The sequence below is a fragment of the Centroberyx gerrardi genome, chromosome 11 (genome assembly GCF_048128805.1).
Source record: "Centroberyx gerrardi isolate f3 chromosome 11, fCenGer3.hap1.cur.20231027, whole genome shotgun sequence".
Taxonomy (NCBI): Eukaryota; Metazoa; Chordata; class Actinopteri; order Beryciformes; family Berycidae; genus Centroberyx; species Centroberyx gerrardi.
The window spans coordinates 6,346,680-6,364,147 of NC_136007.1; the positions used below are offsets into that span (position 1 = coordinate 6,346,680).

Sequence of the window (17,468 nt, forward strand, 5' to 3'; positions counted from 1 at the left end):
GATATATTGCACATTTTTTATTATATTTTTTCATATTCTGTATTGTAAATATCTTTTTGTTTTTTATATTTATGTTCTTGACTTTGACTTGCAGTACTTCTTGTGTTTTTTACTTCTACTTTCTTATTTTTCTCGATGTTTATTGTATGCACCTACATACCAAGGCAAATTCCTTGTATTGTGAACTTTACTTGGCAATAAACATGATTCTGAAACCAAAATAGTAGGCCTACTGGTAATTGTGTAATTTCATTTTTAATATGTGCAGTTACATATGACAGCAGGCTATGTAATTGGTTAACATTTAAGTTTCAATTATGTTATAATAGAACGAAATAAAGAAACAAATAGTTGTTCAAAATTTTAGGGTTAGTTTTTTGGACTGTGAAAAATAGCTTGAACATTGACAGATATATTATTGTCATTACATGCATTTAGTATGGATTGCGTCCACATACTGGGTAGTGGAGAGGACAGAGGAATCATGAAAACTATGGAGCTTGTAATGTACAAATATTAGAGACTTATAATTCATAGAGCTAAAGATTTCCAGGAGCAAAATTTGTCGAAGCAGCTTTTATGCGCAGTTACTGTTACTATAACGAATATGGGAATAGATGAGCCCTTTGTTGAAGTAGTGTGTGGCCCTTAAAAGGACCTTTGGGTGGATGTAGTTCCAAGCGGTTTACTTGGAGCTGGTGTACTTGGTGACCGCCTTAGTGCCCTCGGACACGGCGTGCTTGGCCAGCTCACCGGGCAGCAGCAGGCGGACGGCGGTCTGAATCTCCCTGGAGGTGATGGTGGAGCGCTTGTTGTAGTGAGCCAGGCGAGACGCCTCACCGGCGATGCGCTCAAAGATGTCGTTGACGAACGAGTTCATGATGCCCATGGCCTTGGACGAGATGCCGGTGTCGGGATGGACCTGCTTGAGCACCTTGTACACGTAGATGGCGTAGCTCTCCTTCCTGGTCTTTCTGCGCTTCTTGCCGCCCTTGCCGGCGGCCTTGGTCACGGCTTTCTTGGAGCCCTTCTTGGGCGCTGACTTTGCGGGTTCAGGCATGACGAGCCCTCGATATTTCACAGCAGAAAATGGTTGCGGAGAGGTGGTACCGTTGTTTTTATATACACTTGATGCAAATAGAGCTGTGCTGTTCCTCGTATACGATTGGTTGAGATTCAGCGCGTGAGCGTGGAGTGGCTACAGAAAGAACTCTCCTATAGAACTACAGCAGATAGAGCTGGTATACTCATTCAAATTAATTTGTGGTTAAACCAGACCTAAATTTTGCGACTAAAAACACTTTAATCGCAGCACTGGTGCCTGCAATTCAGAAGATGTTTGTGTTGCCAATATGAAGGTATCATGTTGTCAAACATCCCAATTAAACATTCAAACTGGCCATTCTTGAAGTTTATTTGTATTGCCCTGCAAAGGATTAAAAAGAGTTGGAGATTACCATGATATCCCAGGAATATGCCGGTCTATGTGTTTTAATTCTATATCTCTTATCATTCAACTCAACACAAAGACTTTCTGTAACCATTTCTGTAACTGTGGACAATTGACCACTGAATCATGCATACTTAGGCAATTGTTTACTGGCAAACACAACTAGATCTGCACATTAACGTGTGAACCCCAAATATTTAATGATGTAGCTAGCAAGCTCAATGTCACGTTAGCATTGCTTTAGCTCCTGGCTTGCTGGATAAAGTTAGATAGTAACATACCCACTTACCTAGTTAACGTTAGTTATCTTGGTTCATTTACATGTTATGTTTGATACAGCAGATACTAAGACAAAATCACACAGCTAGCCTGATTATCTAGACAATTATTCAAACTGCTTGCCTTCTAATAGGGAGCTGTCTGCCTAGTTGTCCAGTATGAGGTTAGCCATGTTAAAATGCCATCATTTTTAATTTAGTCAATTATACAATGTTCATATTAGCTGTAATGTTAACATTTAGATTGTGTTGGTTGTGCTGTATTACAAAAGATAATGCAGCTCTAGGAGTAACTGCTTAAAATAGTTGTAAAAAGAACACAACTCTTTATATCGAAGTCGGCGGCTCTTAAAAGAGCCTTTGTGTTGGAGTATCAGATGGTAAATGAAGTTAACCGCCGAAGCCGTACAGAGTGCGGCCCTGCCTCTTCAGAGCATACACCACATCCATGGCGGTGACGGTCTTTCTCTTGGCGTGCTCGGTGTAGGTGACGGCATCACGGATGACGTTCTCCAGGAAGACCTTGAGCACCCCGCGGGTCTCCTCGTAGATCAGACCGGAGATGCGCTTGACTCCGCCGCGGCGAGCCAGACGGCGGATGGCGGGTTTGGTGATTCCCTGGATGTTATCACGGAGAACTTTCCGGTGACGCTTGGCGCCTCCTTTTCCGAGTCCCTTTCCTCCTTTTCCACGACCACTCATTTTCGATGCGTTTTCTTTCACAGCAAAAAGAAACTAATCCAGAAGTCCAGAAAGCTTCAGTATTTAAACCTTTTTTGCGGACGTAAATGAGGAAGGAAAGAGCAGCTTTGCTGGGCGGTGCCAAACTCTGCAGTCCTTCCCCAATTTTTTTTTTCAAAGGAACTTCAGTTGTGGCAAGTTAGCACCTAGAGTCTATCAGCAATTGCGTTTCCGGTTAGGCGATTTAGCCTTCAAAATAAATGCAAAAAAAATGCACACAAATACTCTTTCTGACCTGCATCTCCTCATTCTTTTACCAATTCTATGACTTGATGTTTTTAATGTTGTCTAAATATGCCTGAATCATAACATTCATCAACACAGTCATTTCAACATGATTAAAAACAGAAAAAAATATGTCAGTGTCTCCTGTTGAAAGGCTCTGCTTGCACTTTAGTTCACTGTGCTCCGTTTGACAACAGACTCACAAACTGCTAGCTAGACTAGGAGCGGTGTCAAACTGCTGATTCATTTGGTGAATTTAGGGTTAGGGTTAATGCATTCACATGCATTACAACACAAAGGTTTACCTAGGATGTCCAACTGGAGTTGGACAGTGTCCTCCTTTAAATTTCAGCCCTGCATTAGTCACAGTGAAAAGAAACAAAAGTGACAACAGAAAGGAACATTTTGTTGCCAAAACATTTTTTTTGTTTTTTTTTTTGTTTTTTAAGATTTGTTTTTTTAAATACTGGCGTGAAAATGATGAAATGTGAAATTTTGTTGAGAGAAATGAATGTCTTCTGGGAAATGGATGGCCTTTCTGCTTTTTTTAAGATGATTCTCTATACAGATACAGGAAAGAGAGGAAGATGACATGTATCAATCCCCAGATGGAATCAAACCCCTTAACTTTACAGACACATGGAGGACAATCTAACTGACTGAAACACTAGGACAAACTAATCAATACAATCAATTCAAAATACTAACTGTTACATTACAAATGTAATTAGGCCTATATGGGTTTGAGTATATGTTGTGTAAAAAAAATTAACAGCATTTATAGATTCCAAACATAAATCTCAAACACAAGAATCATGACATATCCAGCTTCATGCTGAAATAATCTGACAGTCAGCTTGTTTAAATAAAAAACAATATTATATAGCATTTATCAATACACAGGATATGATGTTAATATCCCTTGTGCCATAATCCAAGGTGAGCATTTATATAGAGGCCCAGTTCAGAGTTTAACAGAATGATATACTACCATACCAGTGAGTACCATAGAAAACATCAGGCTACACCGTCATAAATCTACAGCACCATAAGACAGGCAGCAACATTCACCAGCTACCTATTCTAGTTTCAGCATGAGTGAGTTTATATTATATAAGATTATATTTGATTTTTTGTTAGTGGTTCATTATTTTGTTTTTTATTAATTACTTATATATGCTATTTGTGTAAAGAACTTGTTTAAAAAAAAACGCCGGATATTTTAAATTTGAATAATCTATTTGTCAAAGCGGGGTCAGAAGACCACGCAACTCATTGGGGCTCTCGGTCCTACTCATCATGCCCTTTTAAATTTGGCGCTTAAAGCGTTTTTTTCTGTGCATGTTCCATATGTGAGGCAACACTATCATTTAATTGTTTGAAATCTTATTCCATCATCAGTTTTGTAAGCGTTGAGGGTTCCCAATGTTAAACCATGCAGTATTAAGTTAGGAAGGCAGATATATCTTAGGAGAGCCTACTAACTCAGGGTTCACAGTCTTATATTCATTATATCATTAAACCTTAATTTCCACAGCACAACTTGTTAATAAAAGGAGAACTCTTTTGAAGACAGTGGGTGGCTCTTAAAAGAGCCTTTGGTTTGATCCGAAAACAAGCTGGTCGAGTTTACTTCTTGGCGGCCTTCTCGGTCTTCTTGGGCAGCAGCACCGCCTGGATGTTGGGCAGCACGCCGCCCTGAGCGATGGTCACTCCGCCCAGCAGCTTGTTGAGCTCCTCGTCGTTGCGGACGGCCAGCTGCAGGTGACGGGGGATGATACGGGTCTTTTTGTTGTCGCGAGCGGCGTTTCCGGCCAACTCCAGGATCTCAGCGGTCAGGTACTCGAGCACCGCCGCCAGATAGACCGGGGCTCCGGCACCCACACGCTGGGCATAGTTGCCTTTGCGCAGCAGCCTGTGAACACGGCCGACGGGGAACTGAAGACCGGCACGAGATGAGCGGGTCTTTGCCTTGGCACGAGCTTTGCCGCCGGTTTTACCTCTTCCAGACATTGTCTGATGTTCTTCGTGATTAAATCAATGAATGCGTTGCTGTTGTCGGGAACCGGTTTATATGTCTGTCGAGCCGCTTGTTCATTGGTCAGTTGGAGCTTCAAAATCGTCGCCCAATCAGAAAAAAGGACACGTGGTAGGCGTCTAACTGCTGGTGTCAAGTTAACGTAGCAACAATAACACTTCCGCTCTTCAGTGTCTGGGATTTTCAAAATAAAACTTCTCATGACAAAAAAGAATTCTGAGATTAAAGTCAGAATCTCAGAACTCAAATGCATTTTTCACACGTGGCTCCAATCCTCTTCCGCATTATTAGTTTTTTCCATCCACATTAACAGAAATATTGAAAGAAAGATAATTACGAGTGAGAAAGGTGTGTGTGTGTGTGTGTGTGTGTGTCCCATAAACTGTTTAACCGTACTGGGCTGTGCACAGACATTTAAAAGGACAATACACAAACACACACACACACATCATTCCTACTATTCCCACCCCTATTCATGACACTGTGGGTCATATTAAAATGCTATTGAAGCATTCCTCCTTAAAGAAAACACTGATTTGACATTTGTTCATGAAAGCAATGCAGTCCTGTTTAGTTGTTTAGACAAATTCAGTCACATTAGATCAGTGGTTTCTTCAAGAAAGAAAGGTACAAAAGGATATCATTTAATAGGATTCAAACTGAGGTTACACCTTTCAAGTAACTTCCTTAATGTGGCACACATGGATCTGTTAATGCTCTGCAGATTCATTCAGACATCACACAGACCTTAGTTCTCAATGTTGTTCACGTGTAGACAAGTGTTTGCAGCCTGGAATGCAAGGCTGATGTCAAAACTGCCCCAAAAAATTGGGATAATTTGAAAACTAAAGTTACCACATGCCCAACCAACAGCCTCACATGGCGCTTCACAGCATTTCAGTATTACAAGTTGTATTACTTCATCCAATAATCTACAGTCAAGTTACTTATTTCGACCCTGAAAGACCCTCCTACAGGTAGTGGGACAGACAGGGGTCGGGTCACTGCTGCTACCTAGCCTTTGGTATACTCTCATGTACAGGCAGAGGGTGCAGGGGGGACGAATGCCCTAGGCGGCCATTTCAGATTGAAACACCAAGGTACAGTTTCTAAAGGGGCATTGCTAATGCTGATCACCTGACGAGTTATAAGTTAAAAGGGGCCTGTAACCAGTCTGAAGGGCATTTACACTGCAGTATTTTCATTATATGTAGGCTATTCAACCCTGGTGCACCGGTTTTACCTCTCTTCAAGAGCTTACATTGGTCAGCAGTGAGCATTTAAGACCACATGAATGTTTTTATCATCTCCATAAAATCATAAAACGCTTGCCTCCTTAGATGCCAAACTGAAAGATGATGCTCTGACTGGTTTATTTGACTAATGAACTGATCGTGTTACACCTGTGTGAGATTCAAGTGGGTCTTTATCTTGATGTTTGTTTTCCACACTGTATGCTCTGATGATGTCCTGGGGCTGAAAGCTCAGCTTTTAAACACAGTATATTGCGATGCAGTCCGTGCATGGAGATTATCTTTTTATCTTCATTATGGTTGAAAAAAAGACTCATTTGATTAATTCTCTGAATTGTAGCTAATTTGATGTTTGAAGACACTCCCAATGAGTGCATATATAGTGTTATGTAGTGTTATATAGTTGTATGTAGTATTATTCAGTATACCCATCTGTATACCCATCCACTCCTCATACACCCCGCTTCCATGGTAGCATCTTATTTATGCCTTATATTTGCCTCTTCATGGCTGAGAAATATGTATGTTTTTATGTTTTTATGTTTGTATATCTATTTATCCATGTATGTGAGACTCAAACTTGAACAGTGACACCTTGTGGTAAAGTTTGCTAATTACATTCTATGAGGATTCTGAAAGGGCTGAAAGCAGAAATTGGGGGGGGGGGGGACAATATAGTTATACTGCAGGCATTCAACTCAAGTATAGTCTACTGCTATAAGTAGACCACCAACACAAAGGCCTATGTGTCTTGTTCTGTATTGTTTTTTGTTGTTTTTTTGGGGGGGGGAGGCATTCAGTTTAGACAGGCAGACAAGGCAATTGGAGGTTGATGGGAGAAGCAGTTAGTCTCTGTCTGATTATATACACCTGTGTTTGTAGCCTCCTGTATGTTTCATTGTTCTCTGCACCCTGAAGAAGGCCTGGTGGGGCCGCAACGCGTTGGTGCGTTTTCTTAGGTTTTAACATGAAATAGCCAAGGTCAATAAAGGCTTTTTAACTTCAGGAGAGTGCCTTGGATTTTCTTTTCTCTTTTCTTCACATATGGACTCCCCACATGTCCAATGAACACCTCCAGTGAACACATTTTAAGCCCAAGCGTTCCTCTTCTGATCAACACGAAAACAAACACATTTAACTTATTACATCTTGCTTGAGTTTTGCATAGTTACCTTTCTCACCAGGTAGTCCTTCCAGTGTGGACTACTCTGTCACACATAAAGAGTGTGAGAATAAAAGTCACCACACCCTGAAAATCCCTACTATCTGTAAACTCTGTAAACGCAACCCTGCACTTCTCACAATGTCTGCACAAGTCACATGCCACTTTCACCCTCATGATACTGCGTTAATCCTTCATGCTCTTAACTTATTTTATGCACTTTAGCCTACCCAGTGTAACTCACTTATGGTATACCTGGAATGGCCTGCAATATCCTTGCAACATTTCAAGTCACAGATTCTAACTCTTGTTAGTTTTGAATGTCATTGCTTTGATTGATGTCCTTTTAGTTTTCTTTATTTCTGTTTTTCAATAGGAAGGATGGTCTTTTAAATGGCATCCTCATTAAATCTGGATTATTTTATGGTTTGATTTTACCTCTAACTGGATTCATTTTTATTCCCTATTCATTCGCTTCCCCTTTCTTGCATTTTAAGTATTGTTTTACCTATTTGTAATCTATTGAAACAACTGAAAAACAGGGCTCCAAAGCTCAGTGTGTTTCCTGAGAATTAAATCAGGGTTGAATGAATGAATGAATGAATGAATGAATGAATGAACAATCGAATGAACAAATGAATGAATGAATGAATGAATGAACAAATGAATCAATGAATGAATGAACGACTCAATCAATCAATCAATCAATCAATATAGGTCCAGTGCTCTGTTGGAGATTTCTCATACTCCTCTACGGCTACAACCATACTGTGTGCTACACTGCCTGGAAGCTCATTGTAACTGAATGCTTTATGTGTATTTGTGCAGTGAAATGCGCAGTCTGCTGTCTGTCATATGTCTCACACTGTATGTGAGGTCCTGTTGCCCCTTTGTCATGTGTATCAGTATGTACTGTGCTACTATGCTAGATGTCGATATGTCGCCGGACAAATGTCACTAGGACACAAGTTGTGTGCATACTGTATATTGTAGTTGGCAAATACAGTGATTCAAATTCAGCAATAGTCAACATAAAGAAATCCTCCACATACACAAAGGAAAAGCATTACTGATTGAGAAACGTATTGGAAATCAACATAATTACTTGTTAAAATTGTAAAGGTTAGACTGTTCTATGTACAATGTACATCTAGCCTAATCATAAATATTAGATCTCAGAATTTTTAGCTGCAGTTTATTTCCTGCTGAGCTTTGGTATTTTACAAAACACTTGATTTCACATAGCAAAGCACTGAAAATCAGAGTAGCCTTGAACATAGCATGCAGTCAAAGGGCTTGGGATAGTGATGTTGTGTTTTGTCATTGCCAAACACTAAATTTAAACTAGTGAAGGGAATGTGATATAATCTGATCCTTTGCACTGCACCACGAGGGCTTCTCCATTCTTAGTCTCATCTGTCACCAGCTGCAGGAATTCCTTGGCTACCTCAGACACCCTGGAACGAAAAGGTAGAATGATTTCACAGTATACTATCAGCACATGAGAGCATACAAATAAGTGTATTCCATTGTCCCTTTGCACCTCATGTGAGACCTTGTTATCCCTGTGCAGTGTGTCAGCATTGTGTTACTATAGTCCCTTTCACACATGCAGTGAAATCCACAGATTAGTGCTACTAAATTGATTTGATATCATATATGAACTAACTCAGCAAAATCTTCATCGTCAAATCACCTTTTCCTGTTGCATTTTCTCTCCTTGCCTCTCTCACACATGCAATACATTAAAGAAAAGTTCATCATGATCATTGTAGTAACTCTCAAAAGGTCATGGGCCATTTCATATACCCAACGCAGTGTATTGGTGCTGAGGGTGTGCTGGATGCTACTGTGAGCTAAGCTACCAAAATTTCAGACAATAATAGTCAGTCAGGTATTTACCCTCAACACCCCTGGACTATTTGCTCATTACTGTGCAGTAATATGTGTGTTTGAGTTCTTGCTGTGTTAGATCCGGTTGGATCTGTACAATCTATTCTAAGTGGAAAGGACAGTCTGTTCTACAAATGGGTTAAAGGAGTAAAGCAGGCCAACAGAAAAAATTCTGGTTTCAAGCTGGAGTGTTGGTTTGTACATTGCAATCCTGGTTGATCTATCATTACTTGTGTAGTATCAGAACTAAGGCAAAGAATCATTCACATGTGAACGCCCATATACAAGCCTTTTGAGTATTTTAGATGTGTGATAGGCCTATCACTCATTCACAAATGTTCAAAAGTGACCTCAAACTTTACACATGACAGCACTCACTGTAACAAAACCATCAGATAATATGGATATGTTGTCTTGCCCCGGATGTTTCATGTCCCTGTGTAGTTTGGTGAAAATCAAGGGATCTCAGTTTGCTGAAGGGTTCAATTCCAATGTAGGTTAAGGTACTTTTCCCCTCGATCTTCCTTTCTACTGTTTTTTCTTAATCTACTTGTTGGTCATAAAATGATTGCTCTTAGCATTCAGGGTAGACAGACATTTGATCAAGTTTTGTTTCAGTGCAAGGTAAAATGAAATATTTGATAATTAGTTTTTCCTAAGATTTCCAATACCATGAAATGCTATGGGGCATTAACAAACTGTAAGGTGTGTTGTTTTGTAAGGCTTACAACTGTCATTACAAAAAGGACATGAGCAAAGACTCACTCTAGCATTCCAAACTTCTCCATAAGTTTTTTGGTTGCATCCATCAGGTGGGTGAACTGTCCCATTTTCTCCGGTGTATACATGGCATTGATGATGTCAGTTTGGATAAAAGCAGGGCAAAGGGCGTTGAACCGTATGCCATAGCCTGATATGTCAGAGGCAGCCTAGTAAACACATACACATACACATACACATACACAAATCAGGTTAGACATACAGGATAACTTCCACATTACTCTGCAAGTGTGTGTGTTTTCTGTGCTGCTATTACCGACATTAGCCAGCATGCTAGTAGGGCTGCATAATATGAGTTCTGAGTTTATGAGTTCCAGACACTTTTAGCAGAGAAAAATAATTCTAGAATTCTAGAATCCCTAACAAGTCAGAACTGAGTCTTACTGAGCATGTGCATGGCCCTAAATTCTGATTCTTAAAATTTCAGTGCGATTCCCAAACTTTTCAAGACCTGAAAATCATCAAAGTTATTTGCGATACTTTACAGACCTGCATGTGAACAGTATTACTACTTCCATGTGTGTGCTTGCTCTTGTGTCAACTGCTCATATGCAAAATCCAGATGTTTTCTTAAAGCTGCAATAAGCCATTTTTCTGAGCACTAGAGGGCGTCAGAAACCGCAACACGAAGGAGGCCTACGAAGGACAAATGGAAGGATAAATGCTAATAGCTAAGCTAAATGTACCTGCGGAGAAGTCTCACTTTGCAGAAGTTTCTCCTGCTGAAGGTTACATGTCCCACAATGACAAGTGAAGACGTAGGTAGCAAGTCTACAAGTTTACTAGTTTAACAAGTTTACTCGCTCACTTCATCGATTCCACCATTCCGAGATTTTTTTTTCAGGAATGGGAGGGGGAGAGGGCCGCTTTTAAACAGCGAGGGAGTAGCCAAGCTAGTTTAAAAAAAAATTGAAAGCTACTGAATGAAGCGGGAGGAGCTTCGTTCAGGAGCGGAATTTGACAACAAGCTTTAGAGAAGAGGTGAAAACAGCAACACAGCTGGCTGCTGTGTGGATATTGGTTTATATCATTATGTCTCAATGCAATCTCCAGATAGCACACATTAGTTTCAGGATTGGTTATAAGGACTGAAAACGCTTATTGCAGGTTTAAGCTCCCCGGACTTTATCATAAAAACACCTTGCTTACCGCCATGGCTCGAGTGAAGCCGACCACTCCATGCTTGGTGGCTGTGTAGACAGGAATGCTCGGTAGAGGACCCAGACCTGTAGGATGGTACATATGACTCATATCAGTCAACATCATGGTTCAAAATTCTGAGTTGCCAATATCCAGTCAAATAGGAATGCACAAATAACCCATTTTACCTTTTCTCCCTGGCTCGTGTTTATTTTACAAAGCATTTATCTATCGAACACGACTATTCTAGACATCTATTTATTACATCTGTCCCTTGCAAACCTTACTAGTGGTTTCTTGTAATGTTGACTTTCTGGGAATGTAAGCTTATTATTCTGTTGTACTTGTTGTAGGTTGCTCAGTATAAGAGCAACCTGTTAAATCTGCTCCTAAATCTAAATGTGTTCCATTAATCTGAACACAAATACAGACCTAGGACATTATTTTGGAGTAAATTGACAAAATGGTTGATATGCAATACATTATTCACCAATAGAGACATCTAATAAACTTCTATGTGTGAAAAGTTAAGGAAATCAAGTCATTTTGCTTTATTGCATGTTGCGGAAGCTGTTGCAAGATTTCAGTATTTGGAAATTTCCAATACTAAAATCTTCTTGAAGTCTGGTGAGAATTATCTCTACCCAATGGGATCTCTGTATCTTTAATCTTACATGTTTTTGGGGTTTTTTTATTGGATTTTTATCTCATATTATTTATTGCTGCAGTGACCCAAGTTCTCCTTTCAGATCAATAAAATTCTCCTTATCTTATCCTATGTATTTCTTTATCTATCAAAACCATAATTCTAGGCCTCTACAACTGAAGCTAAAAAAATATCTAATACATTATTGTCCAAATGTTATGAACAACAGTTACATAAAACCCAGACTAAATGCTAACTAAAAAAAAACTATGTGTCTCTCTACTAACTACTGTAGATTTTAAAAGAAAGGCAAGGAAAATCCTCCCCACTATTCCCCTTGTTGAAATGACAACAATGCACTGGTCCAAGTGCATTGTGGGTCGTACCTGCCATGGATGCTACGTTGACGACGACCCCTCCCTGACCTCCAGTCAACTTGTTCATGTGTTCCAGAGTCAGGTAGGTCCCTCTCACAACACCCATCTACATCACAGTATGGTAGAGGTTTAGTATGTTGTTGATTTTACAGCAATAACCACAGCAGAAGTCGTTCTATCCTTCATTACTACATCGGCGTCTGTTGCAGGCAGCCGTTTGTGTTACAAAATGTTGTAAAATGGAACTGAATAGGCTGCAATAAAAAGCCCATTCCCCTTAATCATTTGGTTACCAAATCATTCCTTGTACTCTCTAATGGCTGAAAAGAGAACAAACTCAGATTTTTCCTGTTGGTAGTGGTGCAAGACTACAAGCAACAATTCATGTAACATTACAAAGCTCATGTCAGCTGGTTGCTAAATCACTCTTTCCACTCTCCGATGCATGAAACAGAACAGAATCGGAATTTCCTAGTGGGAGTGGTGCAAGAGCACAAACTGTGAATCACAAAAGTCACAGCTGTTATTTAGTAAACATGACATAATCACAACCAGTTGCAGTTCAGTGCTCTTTCTACATCTTACGAGGTTTATGGAGACAGCTTTCTCCCAGTCAGTCTCATTTATGATGCCAGCATTGTTGCACATGATGTCTGGTCGTCCAAAGGTTTGCACGGTTTTCTGAAGGGCAGCTGTTTGCAGAGAGTTAGCAGCATAAGACTGATGGAAAATTCAGAGTAGCAAATAACACATTGTGATTAACTTTTCAATTTCACATCTGAGTTGAGGTCTTCCTCCTGAGGTGTTGACTGACATGCAGTTATCAACAACTTTCTGAAATGTATGTAAGCACATGAAGGAGAAGATGTGTGTGTGTGTGTGTGTGTGCGTGTGTGTGCGTGCATGCGGGCGGGCGTGTGTGTGTGATACTAAGGTAAGATTTTACCTTTGAATTGCTCCTCTGACTCAACATTACACTTCAGGAACAGAGTTTTGTCTGGTCCATACTGTTTATCAAAGGCTTCCTTTAAACTCTTCCCCCCGGTTTCATTCACATCCAGGAGGGCGACCTGATATACATCAAGACCAGTCAGTAAAATGGAGACTTGCTAACAGTTATCCTGCCTCAGACTATAGTATGTTCAGCTTAGCTAACACGCTACATAGAGTTCTCTCATCACATAACATATCAAGAGGGAAAATTACCATCAGCGACATGCTGCACAATATTTGGCTGTGGCTTGCTGCTTGCGTTTTGTTTGTGGATGCTAATATCACATCACTCCAGCCACTGTTGACTGATTCTCTCCATTTTGTTTTCTGTGAGTAGTTATGTTGAAAGATTTCTGCAGGGCATGATTTTGTTTTGCAGTGTCATCTGGTGTCAATATGCAACTGAATACTTTACCACTACCAAAAAGATAACAAATCTGTATCTTGGGTTGCATAGTATTGTATGCCATAGTTGGTCTTTTGATTAGGCGGGCACCTTAACATTTTCATTTTTCACTTTGGGATGCATTACTTTGGTCAAAATTAAAATTTGAATGTAATAATCCAATTTGTATTTTCATGTACTAATATGCACATTTGCTGACAGTATCAGTAAATATTAAACCTGCAATAAGTGACACTTCTCCGTAGGTATGGTTAGCTTAGCTGTTAGCCTTTATGAACTGTGATTTGCTAAGTTTGTCCTTAGGGGCCTCCGTAGTGCAGTAGCCTAGTTTTATGGTGTGATTGCTGACTCAGCAATCACACCTATGTTATCTTCGCTCTTTATTATTTGATTGACTTGATTTTCAGCACCTACATACTTTCACCTAGAGACTCCTTTCAAACTTGAAACTGTTCAGCTTCTTTAGGAGAAGTGTGCTTCTATACAACTTTTTGATATGTATTATACTTATTAAAATATAGAACTTTTTGTCACTTTTAAAAATGGATGGAATGTCGAAACCATGCCCTTTTTGAACTCTAACTACTCTTTCATAGCCTGATATTCAGACTGAATGGCCATTTAGTTTTCCACTCCTTATTCAGTCTAACATTGCCTCTATGTTAGCCGTTTTCTGTGTAGGGGGGGGGTGATTTTTCCCGAACCAATCACTAGTGACCAGTGTTGGGGAAAATTACTTTTGAAACTAACTAGTTACTTTACTTTGTTACTTGCCCTAACTAGTAACTAGTTACGTTACTAAGTTAGTCTTTATTAAAAGTAACGTGTTAGAGTACTTTAATGTTACCCAGTTAAAATCATGCCTTTAAAATACATCTTCTGCTGATGTCATCACTCTTAATGTACAGAAATCATCACTAATCATCATGTTTGGGACACAGCCTTAAGTAACATCTACCGTTGTCTAAAGAAAACATCAAGTTACCTGGTTCCACAGTAAATACTCAGTAGGGGCTTGGACCGACTGGATGCCTTTCTGCTGTCACTGCATCACAACCGTAGGTGATTTTGACTTTATCAACACTGTGAAACTGTGAAAGTCTCGGCCACAAAGGCAGTGATTGGCCCGATCGTTTTTCGGATCGAGAAATCGCCTTTGAATAGAGCAACACCAGACTCTGAATCGCTTGACCAAATCTGAAGAGTGGGCGGGTCGCGATTCAGGAGTCTGGAACCAGGCTAACTCTTTCATACTTTAAGCTAGAAACTCCATTCAAACTTTAAACGGGTCACCTCTAATTCAGCTTTTTGATATTTTTTGTACGTTTCGAGTTATCACAGTTTAAGTTTATACTTTTTTCTATCTTTATAATGGGAGTCAATGGAGCTCTGCTATAGTGCGTGATGTCATCACACACTCTAGCCACTCCATAGACTCCACACTCATCTTTTTATGCCTTTTTTAAACTGTGATAATTCCCACATTTTTAACACTACAAACACATGTTATATGTCAAAACCTTCAGCTACTTCTGCTCTCACTCACGGTGTAAATTTATAAGCGATATGACGTATAGTTTTTGAGTTATTAACGTTTGTTCGACACCAGTGCTCCACTCTCTTTCACACTAGCTTCTGCTCCACTGCAGCTCTCCTTACGCATGCAGCTCTTCTCCACTTCTTTTTTCACTCTTCACCTTTTTAACATGTCTTCTACATATTTTCATACTTTTTTACTTCTTGCTACTATATATATTTTGTACATTTCTAACGTTATTACTTGTCACTTTCTTACTTTTTTCTACTCACAATACATCTTCTATTCCTACATTACTATTTTTACACATACACATATTATACTTTGCGTCAGCCGCTTTAGTTTTAACACAATATCCATAGTCAGTGATGTCTAAAAACTCTCCCTTCCTTTCCTAGTTTCACCTTTATACTGTTTTTTTTATTCAAAATACTCCTTATACTCTTTCTACTCTTCCTACAATTGATACTCCTTCTCTGCTTCTACTGTCAGTCTTCTTACACACTTCTCAACTTTGCACTCTGTCTCAATGCACTGTTTCTTCTAACACTGTTTTCACAGTTTTTTTCCTTTTTCATTCTTTGACCTTTTTCACACTTTTTGCTTCCAACTGTAAATAGTCCCACTTACTACTTCCCTGCTTTATTACTCATTTTAAACTCTAGAATCTCGTCTTTCTTGCTTCCATTTCTCTTACTTTTTCTAATTTTTTCACACACACACACACGTGCACACAGGAACAGACATGCACACACACGCAAACAAACACAAGCACACATACGCAAACACACAGGTATGCAAACGTGCACACACACAGACACAAAACCACACACACACACACACCCACACATGCACATACCCACACGGACACGTCCACACACATACGTGCCTGCACACACCACATAATTATGCTAGGTATTTGTTACAAGCAACAGTTTGTGCTCTCAGCAATCACACACATTTTCTCCAGAAAATGCATCTTTCAAGTTTACAAATGTGTTGTGGTTTCTGTCTCTAGTGGTCGAAAATTGCTTATTGCAGCTTTAATAGGCTCGGTCAAGGGGTAATGGAGTCACAGATTTGCAGTTTTAGTGAAATACATTTTCAAGGATGAAGGATAATTTACTACGCCATCCATATATGTAGATAGGATTCCAATTATTATCCTATCCCCAGGCCATAGATCCTTGCTGAGATGAGATGAGATGAGATGAGATGAGATGAGATGAGATGCAATAATGACACCACTTACTAAAGAAATTATAGGATGGATTAGAAGCCTGTCTATTAATACATTTATGGATACAGCTTTGGAAGTACTGTAAGTTTAAGAAATAAAGTAAGAATTTAGTAAGATCTGCATTTGTGACATCTGTTACCAGGTTAATTAGCCTAGGCAGTGAATCTTTTTTTTTTTTTTTTTTTTTTTGGCCACAGATGCTCACTTCTGCTTGACCAAGCTTGACCGAACTGGTTTTATTGCATTTGAATTTTCTAATTTGAATCAACATTTAATATATTGTCAACCATAAAGCAGCTCATGTCTTTGAAAACCTCATGTCTTTGTCTCAAATAGCTTTTTAATGAACATTTTAATGTTGTCAGTAAATGCATATTAGTATGTAGGCTAATATGAATCCAACTTGGATTATTAGGCTACATTTACATTTTCATTTTGACCCATTTTGACCCAAATAATGTAAGTGCAAAATGAAAATTAAATTTTCATTCTCCAATTTGCATTAACATTTGAATAAAATTAACTGTAGCCTACACTTCCTTACCAGCATACACACATAATGTCAATTATTGCCATCTAACAGATCGGACGTTGTGTCAGTGCAGCTCAAGTTGCAAAAGAAACAGCAGACATACAAATCCCCAGTGTCCACTATTCCCTCACACACATTCACATCCACAAGGCCAGAATAAAAAAGGGAAAACGTATGTTTTCCCCAACATCTCAACAATGTAGGCTATGCCTAAATGTTATTTAGTAACATTTCTGAGGCAGAACTTTACCTTGGCACCGTTTTGCAGAAGTATCTCCGAGAGTCCTCTTCCTAAACCCTGGACTGCTCCAGTCACTACTGCGATTTTACCAACTAATGCCATTTTAGCAAGGCAATAGTAGCCAATGTAAGAAAAGTCAACTGACTGAACACCAAAAAATTGCAATCGGGAAAAAAAATCAGTTATCTTCTGTTCTCCTTATATCCCCCTCAGACACCGCCCATATCCGCACATATGTAGCATACAGCAAGAACACACATGAAGCATACCAGACGTGTCGGAAACCGCTGGTAAGGAGGGCACAACTTGTTCACACTTGGACATTGAACCTCAGTAAAGTCAGTTTGACATTTGTTTTTCCATCTTCAGTAAACTTACTTAGTAACTAAGTAAAGCAAACAGGATAAAGGCGCTGATTAATTTATTTGTGAAAACTGGGAGAACAAGAACAATCTACAAACAACCTTTATTCCCTAAAGTGATCTTAACACTCGCCAGCCTTGTTTGAACCTTGTTTGTCCTAAAGCCTAGTCTAC

The 17,468-nt window shown here is 39.4% G+C and overlaps 4 protein-coding genes across 4 annotated transcripts; all 4 read right to left on the minus strand.

Annotated features, from left to right (window-relative positions):
* Positions 1 to 676: 676 nt before the first annotated feature.
* On the minus strand, positions 677 to 5,184 carry LOC144537848 (histone H2B 1/2-like). The gene is made up of 3 exons (XM_078286542.1): positions 5,174 to 5,184; positions 3,166 to 3,212; positions 677 to 1,068 (listed from the first exon to the last, which is right to left on the minus strand). The coding sequence occupies exons 1-3, from the start codon at positions 5,182 to 5,184 to the stop codon at positions 686 to 688; spliced, it is 441 nt and encodes a 146-aa protein (XP_078142668.1). The 3' UTR covers positions 677 to 685.
* LOC139916108 (histone H4) lies at positions 2,114 to 2,430 on the minus strand. Its single transcript, XM_071904900.2, has one exon. It carries the CDS (start codon positions 2,428 to 2,430, stop codon positions 2,119 to 2,121), a length of 312 nt encoding a protein of 103 aa, XP_071761001.1. The 3' UTR covers positions 2,114 to 2,118.
* On the minus strand, positions 4,302 to 4,707 carry LOC144541738 (histone H2A). Its single transcript, XM_078286543.1, has one exon. The coding sequence runs from the start codon at positions 4,705 to 4,707 to the stop codon at positions 4,324 to 4,326; it is 384 nt and encodes a 127-aa protein (XP_078142669.1). The 3' UTR covers positions 4,302 to 4,323.
* Positions 5,185 to 8,116: 2,932 nt separating the features above from the next.
* Positions 8,117 to 17,126, minus strand: LOC144541751 (15-hydroxyprostaglandin dehydrogenase [NAD(+)]-like). Its single transcript, XM_078286633.1, has 7 exons — positions 16,942 to 17,126; positions 12,930 to 13,053; positions 12,569 to 12,675; positions 11,993 to 12,089; positions 10,970 to 11,046; positions 9,806 to 9,969; positions 8,117 to 8,604 (listed from the first exon to the last, which is right to left on the minus strand). Exons 1-7 carry the CDS (start codon positions 17,032 to 17,034, stop codon positions 8,487 to 8,489), a joined length of 780 nt encoding a protein of 259 aa, XP_078142759.1. The 5' UTR covers positions 17,035 to 17,126; the 3' UTR covers positions 8,117 to 8,486.
* Positions 17,127 to 17,468: the final 342 nt, after the last annotated feature.